The sequence below is a fragment of the Emydura macquarii genome, unplaced genomic scaffold, assembly GCF_026122565.2.
Source record: "Emydura macquarii macquarii isolate MOO-44397 ecotype Brisbane River unplaced genomic scaffold, CSIRO-AGI_Emac_v2 contig_1483, whole genome shotgun sequence".
NCBI classification, from domain to species: domain Eukaryota; kingdom Metazoa; phylum Chordata; order Testudines; family Chelidae; genus Emydura; species Emydura macquarii.
The window spans coordinates 4,883,823-4,910,272 of NW_027131620.1; the positions used below are offsets into that span (position 1 = coordinate 4,883,823).

General features: G+C 44.0%; 1 protein-coding gene across 5 annotated transcripts in view; it reads left to right on the forward strand.

The window, feature by feature from the left end:
- Positions 1-23,006, forward strand: part of KCNQ2 (potassium voltage-gated channel subfamily Q member 2) — a 96,657-nt gene extending 73,651 nt beyond the window's left edge. For 3 of the 5 annotated variants that reach the window (XM_067554604.1, XM_067554606.1, XM_067554605.1), the window contains 5 exons: positions 5,627-5,850; positions 6,627-6,735; positions 9,712-9,843; positions 20,682-20,805; positions 21,709-23,006. In XM_067554604.1, coding sequence (XP_067410705.1) covers positions 5,627-5,850; positions 6,627-6,735; positions 9,712-9,843; positions 20,682-20,805; positions 21,709-22,446 — 1,327 coding nt within the window. In that variant the 3' untranslated portion in view covers positions 22,447-23,006. Of the gene's footprint in view, positions 1-5,626; positions 5,851-6,626; positions 6,736-9,711; positions 9,844-13,045; positions 13,154-20,681; positions 20,806-21,708 lie in introns of all 5 variants that reach the window. The other 2 variants (XM_067554603.1, XM_067554607.1) reach the window with 2 other exon arrangements.
- Positions 23,007-26,450: the final 3,444 nt, after the last annotated feature.

Genomic DNA, 26,450 nt, shown 5'->3' on the forward strand with positions numbered 1-26,450 from the left:
AGACAGTGGTTTTCAACCTGTGGTCTGCAGGCCCCTGGGGGTCTGCAGACTATGTCTAAGATTTCCAAAGGGGGCCTGCACCTCCATTTGCAATGTTTTAGGGGTCCACAAATGAAAAAAGGTTGAAAATCACTGAGCTAGAGGATCTCTTTTATTATTTGCATCAATCATCGATAGCACATCAGATACCAATACTGAACAGTGGTGAATCTGTCGACTGCAGTGACATAAAGGTCATTCAAAGTGCTGGACTCTACCATTTTAGTCTATCTTTCAGCCCATTGCTGTAAATCATGTGATTCCTAGAGCCTGGACACCAGCAATTTGACCTCTCCGAAGCTGAGAGGTAAGAAGACCTTCATGGTCATACATTTCTCAGAGGCAATACGGTAATGTAGTAATAGCACGCTCCCCAGACCAATAGTACACCAATGGTGAACCCTGCCTAGATGAAGTAGCACAAAATCTCCAGTCTAGCCACAGGGATACCCATCTACTGTGTTCATAATGCATTAAAACTATACAATGACCCTTCCAGGCAAATGGGTGCAGGGTGCATCCTAATTTGCTTCTGAATGCCTATGCCTAGCCCTGCCCTAACATACAATTTTTAAACAGGAGTATAATTTTACCCAAGCCAGACCTGCCACGGTGCCGTATTTTGTGTTGTAGAAGGGGAAGACGTATTTGGCATCTACCCTGCCAGACTGGAGCACGAGAGATGTTCTTAGCAATCACCGGAGGAAATGATGTGTGGACTGATAATGGAAAAGGAGTGTCTGCAGAACAGTGGGGTGGCATGAGGGCAAGAATGGGGAGTGGGGATGCGGAATGTGGAATGTAGCATATTTCAGTGCAGTGGGTTAGGTAATTCTGGTGGAATAAACGATAGGAGAGGTTGACTGATGTGCTTAGCATTGTTCCAGAGATGCAAAATAGCCGCAAACCTGGCTTAACCGGCAAAGGGCAGGTGGTGTCTGGACTTTCTAGAAGATTCTCAGTCAGCCAGTGGTACATTCTAGAATGTGCTCCCATGATACCGGTTCTATCTGCTGAAAAAACATAGGGGACAAAAGCTGTGTGCTAGGAACAGCTGAGACTGAGAACAGTGCAGCACAGGGGTCGCGTTCTCAGCAAGCCGGCAGTATTTTAAAATGCCTAACCACTGGGTTAAATAGGTTTTCTGGATTCACTAGAGGAGCCATGTGCATTTCTGAGATGTTACTTCTCTGGCTTCCCTGCTCAGTCTGCTCTCAAGGGATTAAGCAGCTTTATAGTGACCATCAGGGGGATTTTGGCTCCTAAGCGCCTAAATCCCTTTTGAAAATGCAGTCTAGGCTCCTAAATCAGTGAGGTCTTGTGGCGCTGAGCTCAGCAATGCCTAGATACCTTTCAAAATCTGTGCCTAAGCCACCAGTCTAGCTCGAGCGTTTTCAGTCATTTCAAACTCGGCGCGGTAGGTCTGAAGATAGTCGCACCACTACGAGCACTGCCGCCCGCTCCGGTTATAGCGAGGAAAGGGGAGGTTCCCCGCCATATTCCACTTCTCCTGGAATTTTTACTCTGTGAGCCTTGCTTTGTCCGCTTTATAACAACTCTATTCTATGGGCTACATTCGTCCCTGCTATAACTCTGCGGAAGCCGGCAGAGATACACCAGGCATGAATTTTCGTCCTCTTTTGAATTCTAAGCCAGCCGTGGCAAGCACTGTGTACCCACATTTTCTTTCCTTGACGTTTTCAGCAATTGGTTTCTGCCCCTTATTCACACCAGAACCTTGGTGGTCAACAGAGACTATAATTCAGTCTCAGCACTTCTGCCTGCCTTTAACAAACTGACCTGACAGGCCATGAACTCGGCACAAACTGTGGATTGAACAACAGCCTCTTTTCCCAACAGACATAACCTTCTTCTCTCTCTCCTGGATATACTGTTTGGCAGAATAAACATTGTCAGCTGAGTCCGTATATAGACAACTATTTAGTCCAGGATGGTATTGGAGAGACATGGTGGGCGAGGTAATATCTTTCATTGGACCAGCTTCTGTGTCTCTCTCACCATACCGAAGTCGGTCCAATAAAAGATCTCACCTCACCCATCTTGTCTCTCTAATATCACAGCTACAACAACACTGCATACAGGATGGTATTGATCAGTCTGGCTAGCATTTTGCTATATGCAGGTGAAAGGAGAAAATGGACCAGTGGACAGCTGGCCCAGTGAAATTTCAAATACATAACGAAAACCAGTAGGCGGTCGTTTTTATTCATCCAGAATTACTGTGCATGCAGGAAATCCTCAAAGAATAAGGGAATGCAAAAAACAGAACATCAGGAGACTGCTAAGACTGTGAAATGAACCCACAAAACCCAGGACATTGCCAACAAGAGCTTAAACTATCAATATCCATAAACACATTGTGTGTCAACCAATAGTGGTGTGTTGTGTATGTACTCAGAGGGTTTGTTCTTAACCACTTTTCTGGTGAATGTTGTAACCAACACATGCCATATGGTCCCAGTCCAAAGCCCACTGAAGTCCATTAAATGCACTGGAATTTGGATTGGGCCCCTAAGTGCAGAAGTCCAGTATGAACTTTCATTTCTCCAAGTAGATATTGGCTAGGAACTTGCCTTAGACAGTAAAAGCACATTTCAGCAGCAGAGACAAGGTAAACTATGAATTTCCATTGGATTCAGGTCAAACTCACTGGGTTCAGGTCAAACACTGAGTAAATTCTCATTTAAGTCTGTGCAGTAATGCTGGAGATTTTTTTTTTTAATAATAATAATAATTTAAGAATGTGTTTTAAACAAATATTAACCCAGAGACGCTACCTCATTTTGAGATAGGAACCAGCCAGACCATCTTATTCTATTATTATTTCCCATAGTCTTTGGTACAGGTTACAAAATCTCGTGATTCACTTTATCCTCCCTTCCTCTTAGAACTAGCAGAATGAATGTCCCATTCTCCCTCGGTCTATGCAAGTATCGCAGGTCCAAGCTTCCTTTCATGCAGTTGTGTGTGTCTGGATAACCATTTCCATTCCCCTTCCAATCTATGCATATACTGTATAACCAAATAATGTCCATCTACCATCGGCGTGACATCTAAGTATCATTTCTCCAGCACACTGCACCACACCTTGCATGATTTTCTGGTTGGATGAGGACATGATCTTAGATTAGCTGAATACATTTGCTTTTCTGTTGCATTCTTCCCTCCCCAGCTCCAGCCTCCTCTGACCTGCATTTTCCACTGCAGGGGCTGTATCTGCATGCAGATTCTAGTCAGCTTTTACACTGAAAAAATTGCATGGCAAAAGGAAAACCTTAATGGATTATCAATGTTGTCTCTATTGTTAATGTTTGTTTCTTTGTTTAATACAAAGGAAATCTGAAGGCATTCCAAATGTTGAGAATTTGAGTACTCAGGGATCAGACCTGACTGGATTTTAAATGTTCCTCCTCAATTCATAGGAGATATCTTTAATGAGTAAAATATTGCACTGTGTGATGTCCTAGGAAATTCAATGCTTTTTGATTTTCCCTCCTTAGTTCATGGAAACTTTTGCAACATATTTACTTCGGAAATGGGATTGGTCAACCAGAACAAGGGCCCAGTTTTGTTCAGTGATGGATAAACAATCTTGATCTTGGGCTGAGCTTGCACAGTTCTCAGTAAAATCAATGTGGGCAAGCAGCACCTTTCAGGAAGAAGCAGCAAGAGATAGGGTTGAATTCTGGATTTCTGCAGACTTTCTCAGATAACACATTTAAACAGACCTTGTAGAATAAAGAAATTCTAACTGTAGAGGCAACATAAAAGAGTCTTACAAATGAATAGGCTACAGGAACACCCATCATTTAGGATCAAATTTAAAAAATAGCCTCAACTGTGCCTCTAATTTATGGCACCTGTGTTTTACACTTAGAATTAGAGTTGTATTTAAGCATTTGGATCAGTCTGTACAATGTTTTGGGTAGTACTATGATACAGTAGGCCTAATTTTCAGATATGCTGAGCACTACCTGTACCTATTGCTTTCAAATGGAGTTTGCAGGTGCTTGGCATTTCTGAAAATAAAGCCGAAGATCATCCTAATTACAGAGGTGGAATAATTCAAAATGAGGAATTTATTGGTTTAATTGTGCCTCATCTTATGCTTGAAAATTAATGACAGATTACATTGTTCTCAAATGTATTTGTTACTTGAAATTATTTGCCAAACAGTAGCTATAAATAAACGATGAAACAAGAAACAGCTTAATTCTTAGATCTGAGGTGGCAGCACTAACAGGTAAAAAAATACATCTTTTGCTATTTTAACTAAGCAAGTTTGACCTAGAAGTCATTGAGATAGCATAAATCTCCACAATGCCATTCTCTCTGGATCACTTTTCTAAGCATAATCAGTGGCTCGATTCAGTCAGTTCATGTGAACCTCTGGTGCTGAATTTATAAGATGTTCCAGTGCAGAATGTTAACTGTTATTGTTAACCACTTGGTTAGTCAAGGAGCCAGATGGAAATTAGGTCTGAACTTTATTAAGGCTTGAATTTCCCTTCATATAAAATATTGAATAAATGAGGAAGTGCTTTGTAGCTGTCTAATCTCAATAACTATTTTCTGTTAATAATCAGTTGGTATTTGGTAAAGATTAGCTCTGTGCAAATCTAAAAATGTTTGCAGTTTCCTTACTAGGAATGTTGCAATTATCAATTTTTGCCCCTTTTATAAAGTTTCATTTTTTGCAAGTTTCATGTGAAAATTCATCTTCATTGGAAATGTCAAAATTCAGAAATTTGAAAATAAAGAGGTTTGACTCCAGAATAAGATTGTTTATTAACGAGAATCATATTTACTCCAAAAATAGGATGGTTTTCAAGCAAAAAGCCAGAATATTTTGCAATCAAATTGGATCATTTTAAAGAAATTGCAATTAAATGCAAACATTTCAGATTTTGAAGTATTCCAATTTTGCTGCAAATATTTGAGCAGCCCTATTAAATATGCAAGTGCTTTTTAACCTCAATTCCTTATATGAAACATAGAATTTTAATTTACAACTGTGTAGTTAACATACATTATGCATACCAGAAAAAGTGGGTTTTTAACGTGAAGATAGAAATGGCTTGTTAATATTTTCAAAAGATGGAAAAGATGGAGTGAGCAGGTGACTGGTCTGAAAAGGCATAAATAACAGCTTTTTAACTTTAGTTTGAAACATTTTTGGCAAACTTTTGTTAATATGTTCTTATTGATGAAGGATTTTTGAGGGAAACTATGGAAAAAAACATCCTAACTCGTGATAGGAACCAATGAGTGATTTAAGGAATCATTGACACCATTGTTCCATGCCTTTCTGTTCAGCAAGCCTGCTAAAAACAGGAAGGTTTTGTGTTTAAACTTCCATTATTTTTTCCCAGTTAACAACCCCTCGCATTTCTTTCATGATGAGGGAAATCATTCTGAAATGCTCTTTAAAAATTGTCCACATCTCACTGCTGCTTTGTAACACCGTGGGTTTCTAATGGCTGCAGGGGAGGGGACGTGCGATTTCCAGAGTGACTCCCCCTGCTGTCTCCTTTTTGTCTTTGTTTCCATTTGTTTTTATGAACAGTCAGAAGGTCAGCTTGAAAGACCGTGTCTTCTCCAGTCCCCGAGGCACTGGAACTAAAGGGAAAAGCTCTCCACAGGCTCAGAGCCTCCGGAGATCCCCCAGCGCTGATCAGAGCATCGAAGATAGCCCAAGCAAAGTGCCCAAAAGCTGGAGCTTTGGAGACCGGAGCCGAGCCCGGCAAGCATTCCGGATCAAGGGAGCTGCGTCTCGACAAAACTCAGAAGGTGAGAGCTTCTGGGAAGCAGATGTTTTGCCGTGTCCCCAGGGACGGCGATCCTACTGGCTTCCTGAGTGGAGTCAGGCTGGGTGAGCACTTGGATGGGAGATCTGTGAGGTGCTGCCACAGCAGGAATTTTGCTGGCAGGAGCGAATCCAGCAGATAGTCAATGAGGGTGTCTCTGTTACTTGGCACACTATAGGGCATTGCTTCATATGGGAAATATCGGGGTTTTAATCCTTAAATTCTTTACCTTAGATATTTAGGCTTCTCAGAATAATTTGATGGAGTGTTTTCTTTGGATATTCTGTGCACAGCTCCTTATGTCCAACCATCTTCGTGCCCACCACAAAAGGGAGCAGATATCGATTACCCTGTAGCAGGGGAAGATGGAGAATCTATACCCAGTGATTCTTACTCATAGGGCAGTTCATTTAAACCGGATCCTTCCTGCCCAACCATTTTGGAGGGGTGAAGTGGATTTGAACCTTCTAGGCTTAGACTGTTGAACTGTTTCATTTCATTCATTCATATTGGGGTGAGAGAGGGAAGAAAAGAGCTTCCTTCAGTTATGTGAGGCTGCTGTGATGCCCTGAAACTGGTGGTATCTGAGGTCAACTTAGCCTAACTCAGAGAGAGAAAGCTTTCGTTAAGATGCAAAGGTAACATGCCATTTATGTCTTCCATATGCGCTCTTCTGGGAGTCTGATGCGCTCATTTCTCCTGCTGCAATTATACTAATTAGCTAGGGATTCTGGTTCTCTCTCTTTTTTTTAACCCTAGAAGCAAGCCTCCCTGGAGAAGACATTCCTGATGATAACAAAAGCTGCAACTGCGAGTTTGTGACGGAAGATTTAACACCAGGGCTTAAAGTCAGCATCAGGGCAGTGTGGTAAGAAAAGAAGAGGAGGTGGGGGATGAAGAGGGATGCAGAGACTGTCTTATATGGCAACATGTTAAAGGAAAATAAACAATAAAATAAGGGTATTTTAAAACCAAGCAACGGTGAATAATGCACAGGCCCCATCGCTGCTGGCTGGATTCCCCACAGGTGCTCTGTATAAAGCTAAGCAGGGGGAAAACAGTTTTTGCTTGGAGGAGGAGTAAAGGGAGAAATGGGAAAAACCCGTAACAGTGTTACATCCAAATCGTACTTTATTGCTTGCTTTCTGATTGAATGCTGACATTTACAAAGCCAGATGGCGAGAGAGCACACAAGGCTGATGGAGTGAAGGGCATTGAGGCTCTTGGGTCCATTTTTAGTTGCCAGAATTATTTACACCAAATCCTCACCTAAGTTCCCACTTCTCCTTCCCCACTCCCACTGCTGGGTCCTGCTGGCCTAACACTCTCTACAAGCCACAGGCTTTGGATTTGGAGCCTAGTCTGAATTTGCCCAAAGTCTGGCAGTGCCCAGCCCTGACATTCCTCCTCTTTACAGATCCAGATACAGATCTGGATCCAGAGCCAAACTCATTGTGTGGGGCATGGGTGTTAGAGCCAGTGCCCATCTCCACTCCTCTCCTGTCTTGTGTAGTCAAGATGTCCATGCTACAGCCTGTCCAGTGACCTGAGAACCTGCCAGCAGAATTGCTACCTAGAGGATCCAGGTCTTATTCTTAGACCCAGCTCCTCCTGGTGGAAGGATTGTGGGGCTGTCGCTTTGGAGCGATGGTTGGGGGGCCCCTCAAGAATGGCACGATTAAAGAACTGAGAGCATTGGAATTCACCCACTGTGTTGCAATGGGCCAGTGTAACGAATCCACAGGTGTGCAGATAGAGCCATAAGAGTCATCATCTACATGACAGACGTGCAGATCTGGGGAAAGGACGCAGGCCCTTGGGCTTCAAAACCATGGGCTTCTCTGACTCACCCTAAATGATAATCTCTATTACCAACAGTGATACAATATTAAACCTTATATCCTCTCGTACTCTGGCACCTAGAGATCAGTGGGGTATGCGGCACACTCACACAGACAAGTTCACCCAGTATGATACATGCCTTCCCGCTCAGGAAATTTTTTCTGAGCCACTGGGAACCACTGGAGCTCATGTCCTAATAAACGGGCACCCTTTGTCACTATGTCATGTCTTTACAGGGGCTGAGGAAAGCAGTCCTGATCGGGATGGGCTAGCCTTTCCTTTCCCAGGGGCCCCTTCCACTCTCCCCTGTCCCCCCAACAGATCCAGGCTCCTACATTACTTTCAGCCATTTTCTGACAGAACCCTAGTAACTGTCTACCCTTCCCCTCGCCCTTGGCTTAAAGGGGGAGCTATATTCCCCAAGAATTTGCTGGGCGCAGTTGAAAAAAAATCAGTCTCTCCTCAGCACATGGCCAAAGGTACGCAGAGAAAGAGAAGCACAGGGCTTCTTGTTAGGAGAGGAAAGACCTGTAGTTAAGGGGTGGCCTTTTATTCTTACTTGGCTCATATCTGAGATCCAGATAGTATTCAGGTGACGAGATGCCCCACCTAACCTACATCATCCAAATGCCAAGTGGTTTGCCCTTGTGTACTGCTCGGGTTATGGGTGTGTCCTTTGCTGAGGTGGCGGGTTCTGCTTCAGTCATCTGTGGGGCAGGGGTTTATAGATGCCTCCTCCCCCCGCCAGTAAATGCATTGCTGCCCTGCCTGAGGATCAAAGAATAGGCACAAAAAACCCACCCACCAGGGAATATTTTCCAATTCACTGTTTTTATTTTTTTGGCTGGGTCTCTGCTTCCTGCTGGCGTCAGCGTGAGAGGCACAGGAAGGGTGCTAAAGGAATCAAAGCACCCAAGAAAATGCTGCTCCTTTCACCATCCTAGATGCCTTACAGCACAGATCGCAATTACAGCTGGGAGCAGGGGTTCCCAACCTCTTTGGATTGAGGCCCAGATATCATTGTTACAACCCTGAAGGGCCACCAGTCTCCGCCAGCAGCCTTCTCCCAGCCCGACCTGAAGGAGTTCAGCAAGGAGGCTGCCTTCCTCCTCACTGATCTCCCGTCCCCCGGCAGCAGCAGGGAAACCACAGCGTCCTGTAGCCCCGTGCGCTCCACCTGGGTCCCTAGGCGGTGGCTCCCTTCTGCAGCCGGGGGATGGGAGATCGGTGCCCTCCTCCCTCTGGCTCCAGCAGGCACCCCAGCACCTAGGGACCTGAGCAGAGTGCTTTGTCGTGCTCCCTGCTACAGCCAGAGGGAGAGGAGCGCTGATCTCCCGTCCCCTTGGCTGCAGCCAGGAGCCTGCACCGGGCGTTTAGCCCTGCGGCAACGCGCTCCGCCTGGGTCCTTAGGCAGCGGCTCCCTTCTGCAGCCAGTGGGAGAGGAGCAGCGGGCCACTTTGAAAGCCCCCGTGGGCCACTTTGGTCCCGTGGACCAAAGGTTGGGAACCACTATCTTGGATGCATAGGAGGTTGCCATTTGCATCCCTCGTAGCCGGGGAGTTTCAGTGCCATCACCCTCCCCAGGGCTTCAAGCTGCTGGGGGGCTCCACTGAAACAGGCACTGAATCAGCACCTTCGCTGGGGCCCTGATCAAACCCTGTCTGTGGTCAGCTGAGCCTACTTTCTGGGTTGGGGCAAAATCTCCAGTGGGGCAAGCTGGGGGTTGTGGATGCTGTGCATTACCAAGGCTCCTCCCTTCATGGAAGACTCTCCACCGGGGTTGGCTAGAGAGGCCAGCAGCCCCAGAAGTGTATAGAGCCCTGCACCTTGAGCCTTAGTTCTCTAGGCTTTATCTACAGTCCCCTCAGATGGCGTTAGCTTCTCAAATGTCTTGTTCTGCTCCGATTCCCAGCTAGCTCTCTGCAGCTCTGGCATGCCGCTCACTCTACAATGCACGGCTCCACCACGGGGCATCTATTTTTTTCCTCTCTCTCTCCTGTAGCATCATGAAATTTCTTGTTTCCAAACGGAAGTTCAAGGAGAGCCTTCGGCCTTATGATGTGATGGATGTCATCGAGCAGTATTCAGCCGGTCACTTGGATATGCTCTCCCGGATTAAAAACCTCCAGTCCAGGCAAGAGACTCCACTGTTTGTTGTGATAGCACCCAGGGGGTGGATGATAGGAAAGAGAAGGTTAAATTAGAGTCCTTTCATTAAACAGCCACATCCTATTTTTCTTTCCAAGGAAAAGGCTAAAGGAAAAGAATGGATTTCTGAATAACTCCTAGTAGTAAATTGGCCAGAAGGGGTGATTTTTTGGCATGGACTGCAGGGAGGGCAGGTTAGTTTTACAGTGCCCATTATTACCGATGGCCATAAGGGCAAGGAAGTGTCCAGATTAGGGGAGTGCGCAGTGCATTGTGGGTCGGGGTGCTAGACAACATTGAATGAGCTCTCACTCCCTCTCTCGTTTCGGGTCATCCCGAGAGGAGGATCCAGAGGCAACCTCAGGCTCGGTTACGAAATGGAAGCCAACCCTGTTGTGTCTCATTGTGCCAAGGTACCCACCGGCAATCCTTACGGAGGGGTCCTTCTCTTCCTCCCACCGCACCCCACCGCCCGCACACAAGCAGGTTGTTCACATTTCACCCTCCCACAGAGAGACCTTTCCTCACTGTGGCCCAGCATGTGGTCAAGCTAGATTAGACATGGGTGTACGTAAATCTTTCAGAAACATACTTCTCAGTGCTTTGTTGTTGATACTTATGGTTTGACATCACCATTCTAGGGCTGTGTAGCATATCGGATGTCCTTTCCAGCCATGAAATAAAATGAAGGAGATACCTTTAAGTAACATTTTTGGCCTTCTAATTAAGAATAAAGGAGCTGATAGAAAAATGGCCCCAGTATGAAGTTCTTGTAATTATTTTACATCTTTTTCACTGGGAAGTAGGAGGACTCTGACCTCTGTTTGGATTGGGTGGGAAGGGGGAAAGAATGCCTTAAAAATATGGTAGTTTCATGGATCAGCCCAGCTGGGTCGCCTCATTAATCTGCAGCCGCTGTATAGCTGTTTGGGGTAGTGAGTTGGTTTTATTTGTGAGGCAGTGCATAAAGGGGATTTAACATAGGCCAGGATCCAGCTCCCTGTGTTTAAACTGCATGGAAGAGGAAGCATTAGGAAGAGTTTAAAAGGAGGGAGAGAGAGAGAGAGATCGATCCTTTAAACTCCACCCTGCCTCTCCAACGCCCAAATTATTTTACCTCAGAAAAAGTTTGAATTCAAACCTACAAACAGCAGATAAGAGAAAAGCCTTTGACAGTCAGAACTCTTTCCTCATTCCTTACAAACAACCCTCAATTGTGTCAATTAAGAAAACCTGCCCCTTTCTGCCTACAGTGTGTGGATACATGTAACTCAAAGCATGACTTTGCACCTTAAATTACTTTCAGTCAAAATGAATGTCACTTATATGTCTAACTAACTGCTTGTGCCTGTGTATCAGGTAGAGACAACTAAGTAATGTGGTGTAAATATTTGCCTCTGCAGCCTTGTAGATGAAAAATGGGTGATCAAGTTGAGGCTACCGTACAGCCTAAAAGGGTCTTTTTCTCCAACCCCCATTGAAGCCAATGGAAATTTTTCCATTGACTTCAAAAGGAGTTAGATTGGGTCCTTTGTAAGGATAACGCATATGAGAGGAAACTGAATGTTGGCTTTGGATCTTTAATCTCAAAATCTAAATGATGGAGCCACGATTGAAGATAAATCAATGTCTGTTACCTCATATCCCCCATAAAAGTATTCATGTTGGCAAAATACTGTGTATTCCCTGTATTCCCAGTTAGTTCTTGATTCGTCATGTCATTGTGAGAGTCATTCGAAGAGCAGGACTGAACTTTCTATCACAAACCCACTGTGTACAATAATGCCCTGATCCAGCAATGACCTTAAGCCCAGGATTAGCTGTAAGCGTATGAAATCTCTAGAGTAAAATCTCTCCTTTTGAGATTTCCAGCCTCGGTGTGCACAGCCACGTAGTTTGTCTAGGTCAGGTAAACTCTAGCTAGTCACTCATATTTTGGGGGGTCTTCAGCTGAACCTTGTTCCTTGTCAGGTTCTCCAGTCCCGCCTCTGTTTTTTTTTTTGCTCTGAGAGTATGTGTTCCAAAAAGAAAGTTGTTTGGCTGATTGATTTTTGGGTGGCTCTTTTGAAAGACAAGGCCAAATTCTCCTCTTGGTTGCATCCATGCAGTGGGATGCAGTAATCATTGGGGTAGATTGTGACTTAGATTATATACCCATCCTGGGAAGGAAGGGAGGGAGGGGAGTAAAACTATCCCCTAAAAACCCATTTAGGCTACCAGGACCTTCATCTGATGCATGTAAGGTACTGTGCTCTCACTTATTCCCCCATCCCCAGAAGTGGTTGGTGGAGAATAGGCAGGGCATGGATGGGGAAAGAAGCCAAGACCACAGTGAGCTGTTGTGTGCGAGAGGGGAATAATGCGCTTTGCTGCTGGTGTAGAGTGATGGCAGATTAATAGCCCCTGCCGCAATGCGGAAACAGAGAAGGAACAAGGCACTACATTCTTTGTCTGCCATCTCAAACTATGAAGAGTTTGTGATGATCTTTAATGTTCTCTCTCCATGGCCAGTGTTTTGTGGGGTTAAAGCTTTATTCAGGCAAACTTCTGGGGGTGTTTACATGCACTGTCCTCTTTAAACATTCATAACTCTCTGTCACGGCTCTTGTGACGGGTCTGTAATGCGTTCTTTTGGGTACTTTGTCTCTGGCTCACATACCTTTCCGACACCTTTCCAGCCATGGATGCATTTCATTCATTGAGTGTACAATTCCACAGTGTACCTCATTTACTTCTATAGCTCATGCTTTTTCCTACCTACCTGAGGATGTTTCATCTATCACTGTAAGAGAAAAGAGAATATATATTGTCTTATATCTGACATTTCCAATGGGACATTGCCACATATATGCAAATATATTCCAGTGTGTACAGTATGTTGCCTATTATATGCAGAGTGACTCCCATTTTAAACAGCACTGACGTTCTTTTGATGCCCATTCCCTGAATCTTATGTTTGGTCAGATAAGATTTGGCATAACCATGAACGATCAGGCAATATAATGCTGCATTCTGTTTCGAGTGGAATCTATTTTCAATTCTCTCTCTCTCTCTCTCTCTCTCTCTGTCTTTTATTTTTAATTCTTTTAGTTGTTCCTTATGTTTCTGCAACTTTCCGACCAAGTTTTTTCTACGTGTTGCTTCATTATGCATTTTGCTGGTGTCTTTTTTCTTATTTACTTTGCCAGGATAGATATGATTGTGGGTCCCCCGCCCCCTTCAACTCCCCGGCATAAGAAGTATCCAACCAAAGGACCCATGCTCTCTTCCAAAGAGTCACCCCAATACTTGCCTAGGTTAGGATTCACCAAAATGCCGCTTTCTCTGGATTTTTCATTTGCTTAATGTCAAACCCCTTTCATGCCAGGTTACATGACGGCATTTATCACTTAATAACGCAGCTCACTGGCACATATAACTCAAAATTGCTTGGATTTATTTTTAGCAATGGGTTTTCACACTAAGGCAAGCCTAAGAGGAAAAAAATATACAACCATTGATTTCTTTTGCGGGCAATATTCAATCTTCCCCTTCTAGGTGTTTGGGGTGGCAAATATCATATGATATTTATGATATTGCAGCCAATTATAAAAAGCTACAAAAATATCTTCAAAAGTAACAAGGTTTGTTATTTTCATCTAGAAGAACAGGTAAATTAAGATGCCTACTTACTAAAAAATGGAAAACTTTTCATTGTGTGTCTGTATGCAAGCAAGATGCAAGAGGTACCTGCGTCTACCCACCTGTATTCATTGAAATGAACATATTACGTGTTTTTCTCAGTGGGCAACATTCAATTCAAATGTGTTTCATATTTATAGGGAAAGAGGTGAATAAACACACAGAACCATTTTCACCCCAGTCCAGCCCTACTGATCAGAGTAAATGTACAGTGTCACTAAAAATGTCATATACGCTGGGCCGAGAGTTCAAAAGAATCCTCAATTTTGTATACAAAAAAGAATCTCTCTCTCAAATCCTGGTCTTATTTAAATCAATGGGAATTTTACCATTCACTTATTGAGGATTCACTTTGGGTAAAATATTCAGAAGCACCTCACTTACTTTTGAAAATTGTGCCCGTTTTTCTTATCAGTGAAATAAACAACGTGTTCTCAGTTACATGCACATTTTCAGCTGGAGCGAGGTCTCATCTTTCTTTTTGTGAGCTTTCACTGACAAAATGTGTTGCGGGCACAAACACGAGTAGTTATCCCTATAAGATAGCTCAAAGTCACCACTCAGACTTATGCTCACAGATGAACTCTGGGTTCAAGAATGGGGACATACATTTTGACCAAAATATTCCCCATTTATTTAGAGCATCACGTTGTAATGACTATGCAAATATCGGGTAGAAAGTCTCTGTCTGTGCCCAGACAGAAGGTGGTTTCAAACACAAATATGTTATTCCTGCAAAATATTTTTCAAATACACTTGCCCTCACTGAGAACTAAATACATGGATACATGACAGATCAGTAGATTTCCATTTAAGCCATTTTGAGTTATCTGTGCCTGAGAAATGTGTGTGAATTTTGTTTCAAGCCTACTTATTCACACTACACTAACTCAAAGATGGAAAAAACACTGTTGGATTGAACCTTGCAGAAACCTCCCACCTTTGAACTTAGATTAAGCCTGAGAAATTTCAACCCAAAAGGTAACATTTTTTTTTCCTGGAAGGTAAGGACCTGAAAACAGGTTTTGAACATGAAATTGTTTCCTCAGTCATAACAGAATTTGTAAATGCTCTTTAAAAATGCGTAGGGCGTTTACAGTTGTAACCACATATTATGTACAAAATATCTTGACTAGAGTTGAGACTTTACACTAAAATTACTGCCTGGCAGATTGCAAAAATGACCAATGGGAGAGGATGCCCAAAACGCCAAGCTGCGGGTATTTATATTACCCTTTCCAGGTCACTCATTCAACCCAAGGGATAACATTATCTCCCACATGTTAAAACTTCTATTTTGTATTGGCCTAATACTGCTCCTTCACAAGCACGTAACTTCCGCTGCTATAGAAAACAGGAGCTTTGTCTGCATAACACTATTATACCCCTCGGGAAAATTTTTTTTATAACTTGCTTCTATTTTTAGCTCGCAGGGAACTTTGACACCACTCCCCCGCCCCGTCTGACAACTGCAGAGCTAATATTAAACAGTCACTGTTTGGGTGACTTTTTTTTCCCTTTTACATAAACCATTTCTGACCCTTAGCACTGGAAACAAATTCCATTCTTACCCACAGCGCCGTTGTGCTTTACCCTCTGGTGCTCCTAGGGGTATTTAAAAGTATTATTATTTTGTAGTTCTTGCCCCATTTTCATTTAATTTCCCCCATGTTTATTCAGGTGTAGCTGACAAGCATAGAAAGCAGCCGAGGAGCTCCTAATGGACCCTTCGGACCAAGGGCTCAATCCTGAAGGGTACTGAGTGCTCTGGCCCCAGTCCAGCAAAATTCTTAAGCATGTACTTAACATTTAAGTCCATGTGGTCTTCTCAGGTGCTGAATGTTACGCGCATGCTTGAGTGCTTTGATGGATTGTGGCCAGAGCTTTCAGCACCCTGCAGGATTCAGGCCCCAAATCCTGACGTTCTTACTCAGGCAAAACTACAGCAAACATTATAGCTGAGGAAGAGCTGCCAGATTTGGCCCTATGTGGACAAGAAGTTTAATCACTGCAGCTTGAAGGGAGGTACTTTTGCCCTAAAGTGCTACACTGCGTTGAGCTTTCTCTATTTTACATTATATGTCCCTGTTTCAGCCAACGGAGGGCCAGACCATCAAAAAAATAAATGAAATCAAATACAAACCACTTGCTGATCAGCTAGGAGAACAATGGTGCCAAACTATGAGATGTCACCTGGACTGTGTCAACCAATTGGATTGTATTTGGCAGCCCATAGGTGTGTAAAGACCAAATTCTGCCTTCAGATACATGTGTATAGCCCACAGTGAAGACAACACACAGCTAGCAGGTATCCCAGGGCAGAATTTAGCCTATAGTGTATATTACATACTATACGCTCATAGAATTTGAATGCTCAGCTAATTCAAGATACAATCACTTTAAAAGCCAAGTAGCCCCAGCTGTATTTTTGGGCAGCCTAGACATGAGTAGTTGGTATTATTAGATTAAGTACATCTTGTACAAATACTATTAATCAATCAGAAGATAAGTAGCCAGTCCTGTGACATGTATGAAGAGGGTTTGGCTTCCAGGCTGGGATTGTGGAAAAAAAACAAAAAACTGAATATATATTTCCAAACTTTTCATTTTTTCCTCATTTGAGCCGTTTGACCTTTGTTGTCCGCTTCTGGCCGGAGGGTGGCGTTCGACACACCTCTTTGCATGAACTGTAAGCATGAAGCATAATGAAGCATGAGAAAAACTGCACCATGGCTGATGCAAGAATTTGCATTTTTCTGTATCATTCAAAGGAAGGAAAGATATTATTTAAAAATTAATAATAATGAAGCTTTTTTCAAACGAAAGGTGCAGCAGAGCCAGGCAACTCTAGCAGGTGGTATAGTAGGTCATACAGCATCAGCAATCTTTTGATCCTCTTTCATCACAAATCTAAAACAAGGGACAGATTTTTCAAAGGCTGACGCCGAAGACATGTCCCCAGGAATCTGTGTGTGGTACCCACTTCGGCCCAGACAGTGTCTTAAAGGCACAAGCCTTCTTGCTGGAGCTAGTGCAGACATGCACAGCTCCAGGGGGACTCCCAGAGACATTTTTGCACCTTGATCAGTTCTGCTCTCTTTCCTGCCCTGTTTGGGGTGACTGGTGGCAGGGGAGCCTTTTCTGCACTCCCATGACCACAGGGACTGCAATTGGGCCGGATTCCTGCACGGGGATGCAGGAGGGGAAAAGGTGCCCCCTTAAGTGTGCACTCACATACACACAGGCCCTTTGGTTGCATTTGCCCTTACAGATGGATGGCTAGGTACACAATTACCTGACTTGGGGGCTGAAATGCTCATTTGCTGGAAGTGGGGGGCACAGTAGGTGGGCACCCAACACTGTGGGGCACAACTCTGGCACCTGCCTTTGAAGAGCTGACCCTAAGAATTGATGCCTTGGATTTCATTTCAAGGCCCGGATTTAAAATAAGACCAAGCACGTTTATGTATAGTTGAAATTTGGTGCACCTCTAGTTTAATTGGGGGCGGTGGGAAGCACTACAAAACAATTAAAAAGGAGCTTGGTGGAAGTGGAAGTGAAGGGTGATATGTTCAAAAGTGCCGTAAGAATTGCAGAATAACTGCCACTGAAAGCCAAGGGGAAGTGGCTACCTAATTTCCTAATATGCCCCTTTGGAAATTCTATCCTAACACTAACTTGTCATTGCTGGAAATTTGGATGAGAAGGCATTATACATCAATTTACTATGATCAGTCTCAGTTGCATCTCCATTGCAAACACCGTGCAACAGGGGAGTTAGCAATTTGTGCCCTGGAAGAACCAGAGCCTTGACTAGTAAAGGGTCCTGTAGGCCTAGAATGTGCATGTGTAGGCAGAGGTGTACGTGGGAAATCTGCACAGCAGCCAGTCTGCAAAATACCTGTCAGTAACAAATGCTGAAAGTTCCTGATGGCCTCTAGTACCAAAATTCACAAAAGGCAGCCAAAGAATGTTTCTAAAAGAAAAGAAACATGCGGACTAGAAAATAATTCTCTCTTTTCCCTTTGGTCAGAAATGTTCAGGTGCAAAGGTCACTTTTTTACAAAAACAATTGTATGCACAAACGATGCATGTACAAAAGTACCATTGGGGAGGACAAAGAGTTGTGCATACAGACTGGGACATTGTGCATCCATTTACTCCTGTGCTAATCCATTTTTTGTATGCTGCTGTAGGTAGGTGCTGCTTTTTGAGGATGTTGCAGGAAGGCATTCATGGTGCAGGCTTTCCCTTCCTTTGAACAGTTGGATCACTAAGTCACTTGCATTTAAAGTATTGCACAGACTGACGTTATTATAAAGGGTTTCAGTGGGTTTATATTCTGTGGTCAGGACGTGACTCAGAAGATGGACGGTCATAGAAAACTACGCTGCTCTTATCATGGCAGCAGGACATTTCCTCGCCAGCCAATCAGGTTTCCTTAGGGCCAGGTTCTTCTAGGCGCTTTCACAGGCTCAGAAGGGATAGGGAGGGTACAAAGAAACCTCTCCCCCCCCCCTTTGGAGGACAAGGCACAATTGCAATCCTTGCTTCCTTCTGAGAGTAGGATCTGCTCCCTGATACTGCCATCTCCCCTAATAGCCCCTCTCCGATGGAGCAAGGAGCTATGACCCTGCCTCTCCTTCTGCCCCACCAGCGGAGCTGATTAACTACAAAGGAAAGGGCATGATGCATCCTCCCGTGGAGTGGTGCAGAGTGCCCCCTTCTCTGCTCTGAGGACGGTGTCTCCCCGAGCTGCCCCAGGAGCAGTGCACATCCACATCTTGCTCTATGCAGCTAGTGCCTTAAAGGCAGTCTGGCCCTTCGGTGTCCCAAGAGCTGCAGAAGATGACACTCAGAGCGGTAACGGTGATTCACAGCATGCCCAAGCCACGGTCGATGTGAAAACCAGAGTGAAGCTGAATGGTGCTGGCAAGTGCCCATATGCTTGGGTGGGTAAGTTGTCTGTGGGTTAGAACAAGGCACTGGGGAGGTTGAACTCCCGGTTGTGGACGTCAGCCCTGCCACTGACTGACTGTGTGCCCATAGACAAGACATTTCTGGCCTGAAGCTGAGAGTAAATCAACACCTCTGTAAATGAGGCCATTAACCGCTCCGTTCTTCAGCTTACTCATCTGGGAAGTGGCTTCCATGATGCCCACTCTCCTCTGCTTCCAATGGATAGTGTGAGGCTTAATTACCATTTGTAAAACAATTTGAAACTTGTGGATAAGAGTTTCTTGTACAGATCCTGCCCCAAAGCCCATCGAAGTCAATGGGATTCTTACGTTGTCATCTGTGAACTTTGGGTCAGCGTTACAAGAGCAAAAGAGTATTTCCTTAATTTCTGCCATATTACAGATTGTTTTCTTTTGTTTCCTTAGTTTGCAATTATTATTGAAGGACATTTTGGTTTTGGTATCAAATGGGATAATAAAGCTCTTCCAGGCCCAGCACTATGCCAGGACAAGGAAGCAATCTATTTCCTTGGCCTCTCCAAATAATCAGGAGTGATTAGACTTGTGGCTTCTTTAAACACATGTTCCCACCATTATTTTACTCGGTCTACATGTTTATACATGCAGGAAAGGAGATGATGATGTGGCGTTACTACCTCATGGCCTCTTATTCCAAATCAAAGTAGCCTCAGTTTTCCTGTTAAATATCTCTGCTTACATGGTTACAATGTTCTTGGAGGATTTTACCATGTCAATAAATTACCTGCTTCTGCAGACCACTTGGTAGTCTTCATGAACATAAGTAACATGCACTGTGCATATATGACAAACATAAGGCATGTATGTTACTTACATGGTGAGTACCATGTGCTATAATTACAAGGGTAAGAAAATGGTCAGACATTACTTTGTAGGTGAAGATGTAGTACCCAAAATTTATGCCCATATAACGTATTACCTAAGGCAATTCACCTGGATCAAATAGTTTTTGCTTATTATCTATTTACTACCTTAGCTGTGATGTGCTCATCTGCCCTATCTTCCTGAGCCAGATCCTCAGATGGCGTAAATTGTTGGCTCTCTGTCCAGGGAGCTGTGCTGTCGCATATCAACTGACGATCCACCCTCTATTTAAAAAAAAGAAAGTATAAGATGCTAACTGCCCACAACACAAAAGTCAAGCCAACTAGACTGCTCTGTTGTTGGAAATGGCCTTGTGTCTCATCCCTTTCCTTGTGTTTTGTTCGTTAATTTTCCTTTGTCTGTCTGCGTTCAAACCCATTCTTCGACTCATACTGGTGCATGGATCCATTACCCACACTGCAGAACTGCATAAGAAGCATTTTTTTATTTATTTCTGCTCAAGACAACTCACTTGGTTTCAACCAGATTAATGAATCTGTTTTTTGTCACCTACGCTTCTGGCACATTATGCACCAGTAAAGTTTGCCAGGATTATGATTAGGAGACAGCTATAAATCGGGTTAAGATTAAGAATATGTCCCAAACTGAAGACGTTTTACTGGTTTATATGAGATCAGGAGACACCTTTGTTTAATTACCTATAGAGAGAATTTAGGTTTGATGCATTAAATATACTTAGTTTCCGACTTCCTAGCTGTACTCCTCTGCCTTGATGTGGAGCCTTCAAGTCTTAGGGGGAAAAGAAATTACAAATAGGGTATGTAACCATTCCAGTGCTGAACAAAATACTCGTCTCTTGATGGACATGAGTGTGTAGGAGAGAGGCTGAAGATTTGGCAGTAAAGATGTGGAAAAACATTAATCTCACCTAGATCAAGTAGGCAGACAAATGTATCCACAACAAAATTATCACCAGTACAAATACAATGCTAATTAATTTGGTAGAAAGCCTGTTTAGAGTGAAATTCTTCCCAATGGACAAGTTTACTGTGCGTAACGTGCCAGGTTGTATCTATAGAAACAGAATTGATGGATTTCAAACTCCACTAATACTCCTGTGAAAATACAGATACTTGTTTACATCTAAGATGACACTTAGCCGTGTCTCCTTATGAATGTGAGTAGTTTTGAGTGCTAGCTGAGAGAGAGGTTGTTGCTTTGTCCACAAGGAGTCAACAGCTAGCAGAGTCCTGTTTCCTTGATGTAGCTGACTAACTCAACGGCCTTTCCTTGGTGGGGGGGTTGTTTCTGTTCCGGGTAGAGTTGACCAGATTGTTGGACGAGGGACATCAATGACAGACAAGGATCGAACCAAAGGGCCAGCCGAAGGGGAGCTTCCAGAAGATCCAAGTATGATGGGCAGGCTTGGAAAAGTTGAAAAGCAGGTATGGTGGGATGTTTCTTATAAGGAAAACACTTGTGTTGTGTTGGCTTTGTTTAAAATAGTTGAGATTGTAAAAATAGTTAAGATTAAGATAGATCAATAAAAGATTTGGTTAAAATTGTCATAGATACCTAAATGACTTAGGAGCTTAAATATTATTTGTAAAAGTGACCTAGATACTTAAAGCACAGACCCTCAAAGGTATTTTGGTGCCTAAATCCCATGGGAGTTGAGGATCTGAGTCTTAGGCACCTAAGACACGTTGAAAGTCATAAGCACTTAGGAGCCTAAGTCTCAAGGTCCCTTTTGAAAACAGAGCGTTGGTTCCAAAGTGATTTAGTTGCCTTTGAAATGTTCCCTTTTTAAGCTAAATAACTTCAAGTAAGGCCGTGGGTGTGATTTTTATTGCCACAGGATCCATGCCTGGAATTTCAAGGTGAAATTCACCCCAGAGCAAAAGCCTTACACGAAGTCCCATACACACACTTTAAGCCCAACTAAGGGCTTGACCCAATGAAGTGCTGAGCATTTCTGGCCTGGTGCCCTCCAGTCCCATTGAAATCTGGTACATTTCACAAGCATTTATGCTTACTTAAACAAAACACAAAGGTCATTGCAGAAACAGATCAATGTACTAAATGGTGATTTTCGAACATAATGATTTTAACATACTATTTTTAAAAAGCCCTCTTCCATAAAAGCAGAGAGACCCTAACCAGAGTTCAGACTGGATTTGGATCCCAGCTCCTTCAAGTTCAAGAAAGTCTGGTTTGGTCCAGTGTAGGAAGGGTTTTTTATGAAATTCAGATCCACAGTTGAGCATGGGTGGGAGTGGAGCTCTTTTTACTCAGGGTATTGGTCCAAAGACCTCATCCAGCACTGGGAACTGTGTGGCATTTTGCAGGTTCTGTCCATGGAAAAGAAGCTGGACTTTCTGGTGAACATTTACATGCAGCGGATGGGTATCCCACCAACGGAAACAGAAGCCTATTTTGGGTCCAAAGAACCAGACCCAGCACCACCCTACCACAGTCCAGAAGATAGCAGGGAGCATATTGACAAAAACGGCTGCATCATCAAGATCATCAGGTCCACCAGTTCAATGGGACAAAAGAATTTCTCTGCACCGCCAGTCCCAACAATGCCAACCAACACATGTCCTCCTTCAACATCCTGGCAGCACCAGCCATACCAGCGGCACAGCCATGGCTCTTCCCCAGTTGGAGATCCTGGCTCTTTGGTAAGAATCCCTCCCCCACCTTCACATGAGCGCTCCTTGTCTGCCTACAGTAGCGGGAACAGGGCCAGTGCCGAGTACATGAGGAACGAAGACATTACAGCAAAACACCATGACAGCGCCTTGAGAGACAGTGACACATCCATTTCCATCCCGTCGGTTGACCACGAGGAACTGGAACGCTCCTTTAGTGGCTTTAGCATTTCCCAGTCCAAAGAAAATTTGGATGTCCTTAACAACGGTTGCTATGCAGCAGTGGCCCCCTGTGCCAAAATCAGACCCTACATTGCAGAAGGGGAGTCGGACACTGATTCTGACCTCTGCACACCTTGTGGCCCACCTCCCAGGTCAGCCACAGGTGAAGGACCTTTCAGTGACATGGGCTGGTCAGCCCCTAGACAGTGAAGCATCTTGACATCTATTGAGCCAAGTGAGAGCACTGGCTAGCCGCCCATTTCCATCATCCTCATGTTGACCTTCTTGAGGAGATCTACGGCTAAGGTTTTATGAATCCAGAACATACTTAGCTTGTGGATATTTTCTTACAGCTTACTCTGGGGACAGATGCTGAACCTGCATTCAGTAGAAAGAGGCCACTGTGCTGAATAATTCGGAGCCTTGAAGTTTCTGAATTTCTTTCATACTATCTTTCTAAGATAATTAAGTGAAACGATGTCACAGTACAGGGTAGGCAACCACTTTTCTTGGTAATCCTTTAAGATACGGGCACAAATATCACCTGCAAGGGTTTTTTTTGAGAGGGAGGGGGGCTAACTACTGACTGAACGTGTCTTTTACATGGAATTACCAGACAAATACTTTGGAGTTGCAAAGCAAATACGTGATTATTTCTGTCTTGTAAAACATTCCAGGTGACACGATGATTACCTTTGAATTTACAGAATGTGATCCTCCATTAACCGTTTGGTAATGTGGTGTACAGTAATTACCATATAATACATGGAAGCCCACAGTAGGCTCTTGATTGAGTGGGGTGTTTACATTCACGTTATTGCCCTAAGAAAGATGTATGGTGTCAGGATGATTCATGGCAGAATGTTTGTAGGCACCATTTGGAAGCAGAATGATTTTCCAATGAAGCTTCTCAAGTGGCTTAGGTGAAGGAGGAGGGTCAAAGACACAAAATGTGGTTTTGAAGGCAAAGAGGAACAACACATAGGATGGGGTATAGGGGACATGAAAGGAAGATAAGGAATTTTAAATTTAAAACCATGTATTATATTTAATAATGGACTCTCCAAAAAGTACAGAACGGGAAGCCATCATTCCCTCGGGGGGGTTGCAGTAACGTGAAGTTGCGCTCGCAATGTTTGATATTGCTGGCAGCACCATGGTGGAATTACAGCCACAGGAGACACAGCTACGGGAAGAGGGACGTTACTCGAGGTACTGTGATGCCTCTACCGTGGCAAGGCAAGTCCCGAGAGCACCAGCAGTGGCTGGGCCCTGTCTCTCAAAGCATTGCCCATTTCGTACACGGCTCGCATTGTGCCTGGATGCTTTTGCACGCATCACATTCCCAGCAAAGCTCCTTCCTCCGCTGCCCTGCCCTGAATCACAAAACTCTCCTTAGGACTTCTCCATTGTTTTGTTTACATCCTTCATGCAGAGTTACGAGGTGCTTCCTTGTTTCCTCCTGGTGTTTTGTACGCCTGTAATCTGTATTGATCCACATGCTAGCATGCAAGATTTTCTATTTTTTTCCTCTCTCTCGAAAAGCCTGGTAAAGATCATGGCGTCATTTCTGGTGCATGAAGCTGGGGAAAAAACGGATGACGCCGAAGATTTCTTTCAGGACCAAAACGAAGTTACAGAGTGAGCTTGGACTGTCACAGACCTGCAGGTGTCACTCGAGGGGGTGGGCCGTAGGGAATCTGTCGGTGCACTAGGGGTCCACAGTCAGGGCTGGTACACAACAGCCACTGTCATGCCCACTGATTAACGAGAGCCTTGTGTGTTTTCTGAAGGGGGTAAACTGCAATGGAGTCAGGACTATGCCAGCTTTTTGTGTCCCTCTCTCCTCCCCGCTCATGTCCATGGCCAGTTTTCATGATATTTCAAATATACGGCATGACCCCCATTTCCCTTAGGACTTGCTGCACCTAATACAGGTACAAACCATCCATTTTGCAAGGTTGAATAGTGACCTCCTGCTGCTGAAAGGCGAAACCTGGTGTATTCGCACCTTCTTTTCAGTGAGAGAAGCAGCCTAGGAAGCTAAGGAGAGGAAAGACAAATGTAAGCATAATGAGCCACAATTCAGTGGCACCTGAGGGTGTGCGCACAAGCTGGCAGCCATGAAATGCCTCCTGGAGGAAAACATACATCTCTTGTCCAAGAACTCAGTGGTATTCCATGAGATTCTCTATAACTTGAAGTCTTTAAAACGAGTTTTGAGGGCTTGGGTAATTCGGCCGGAGTTTACCTATTGCAGGAGTGGGTGGGTGAGGTTCTGCAGCCTGCCTTGTGCAGGAGGTCAGACTAGACTATCATGATGGTTCCTTTTGGCCTTAAAGTCTATGAGTCTGAGAGATTCATCCAGTGGGGAAGGAAATCTCCTACCAAAACAGGTGAGTCTTTATAGCTTCTGGAGGGAAAATAAAACAATTTTTATGCACCTTATCAGGGTCAACATGCAGCACTTGCCTGGGATTGATGCGGGAAAAGGATGCTGTATAATTTTCAGGTCCAGTTAGCCTCAGTCTATGAGTGAGAGGGAGATAACATACTCCTTTTAGGGGTTCCTGTGCAACTGTGTCTCCAAGGATAGAGAGGAGGCGGGATCTTTGCAGGTCCCCATTCCGGCCATATTGTGCAATTCTTTCTTTCCCACTCCAGCTGCATGGATCCTTCTCTTAGTTCCAGAATTCCTAATCCAGAGTAGCTCCTGTGATTCTTTTGAATTATTTGTGGTTTTTATACTCCCTACTTCACGAGCCCTATGTTTTCAGCTGTCCGACCACATTAGTGAAGTTCCTTAACCAAGCAGAGATGGTGTTGTTGAGCAAGGTCAGCTACTCCCGACATCCCACCAAGAGGATCAGTGCCCTGTCCTGCAGAGATCTCTGCTAGCCCAGATAAGACCATAACAAAGAACTGGAAGGGACCTTCAGGGTAATGGAGTCCAGTCCCCTGTCATTACAGACAACGATGTAATATAGTCCCTTTCATAAACATATCAAGCTCCAGTTAGAACTAGTCAGGCTCCTTGCCCCCCCTACAACCTGTTGATCAGAGACAAGAAGTAGAAGTGGGCCGTCAGGTGGGAGCTCCAGGGATCTATTATATGCAAGAGAGAGTGGTGAGGTGACCAGCCCTATCTCTGTGTGTTCGTTCCTCTCTGGAGACCATTAAACCCAGTCCTAGCGGCAGTGACTTTCATCCCTGGTTCATCAAGGTATTTCTTGAGAAAACAATGTTTTTTCTTTGGAATTTACCAAATGTCAGGCACGTTCAAAAAAAAGGTATTGGGGTAGAATGTACGCTTCCCTCCTCCAAAGGGCTCCAGCCCATTCTCCATCAACCGCTCCATTCAAACATTGGCAATCAGGGTTGTTGTACTTATGAAGCATAATGTAGTCCAGAGACTGCCCCCCCCCGAGGCTGGAAATAGTGTGTGTGGGACTGCAGAATGAGCCTAGCAGACCAAAAATGATCCTACTGCATATTTAAAATAAATAATAGCAAGGTACTATACAATGGAAAATCAAGCCCTTATATGTATATGTAGTAATATAGAGATGGCAGGTGACGGGACAAGGAGCAATGATCTCAAGTTGCAGTGGTCTAGGTTGGATATTAGGAAAGCTTTTTCACTAGGAAGGTGATGAAGCACTGGAATGGGTTACCTAGGGAGGTGGTGGAATCTCCATCCTTTGAGGTTTTTAAGGCCTGGCTTGACAAAGCCCTGGCTGGGATGATTTAGTTGGGGTTGGTCCTGCTTTGAGCAGGGGGTTGGATTAGATACCTCCTGAGGTCCCTTCCAACCCTCATCTTCTATGATTCTATGCTAGAGAGTTAGTATATTGTCATCATCTTATTTTAAATACAGTGAGATCATTCCTGGTTTGACAGGTACCATATACCGTGCCTACATGCTAATAATATACCTGCTGTTTAATTCTATTCTTGTCAAAAGCCTGGAACAGACCATTAAGGCACATTATGCTTGGTAGATGCAAAACCCAGATCTATACATATCATTCTGATTTGTCAGCTATAAAATAAACATTCTTTAAAAAAAAAAAACTACACAAGGGTTTGCAAAAACAGTGGCAGGCTCCTGTGTTCTGCAAGCTGCTGATTTATCCAAGCCTCTGCAGTCTCAAAGTTGAAAGTTGGATTTTTCCTCTCCTCTTGCCCTTACTGTATAACACATGCTTCGGTCT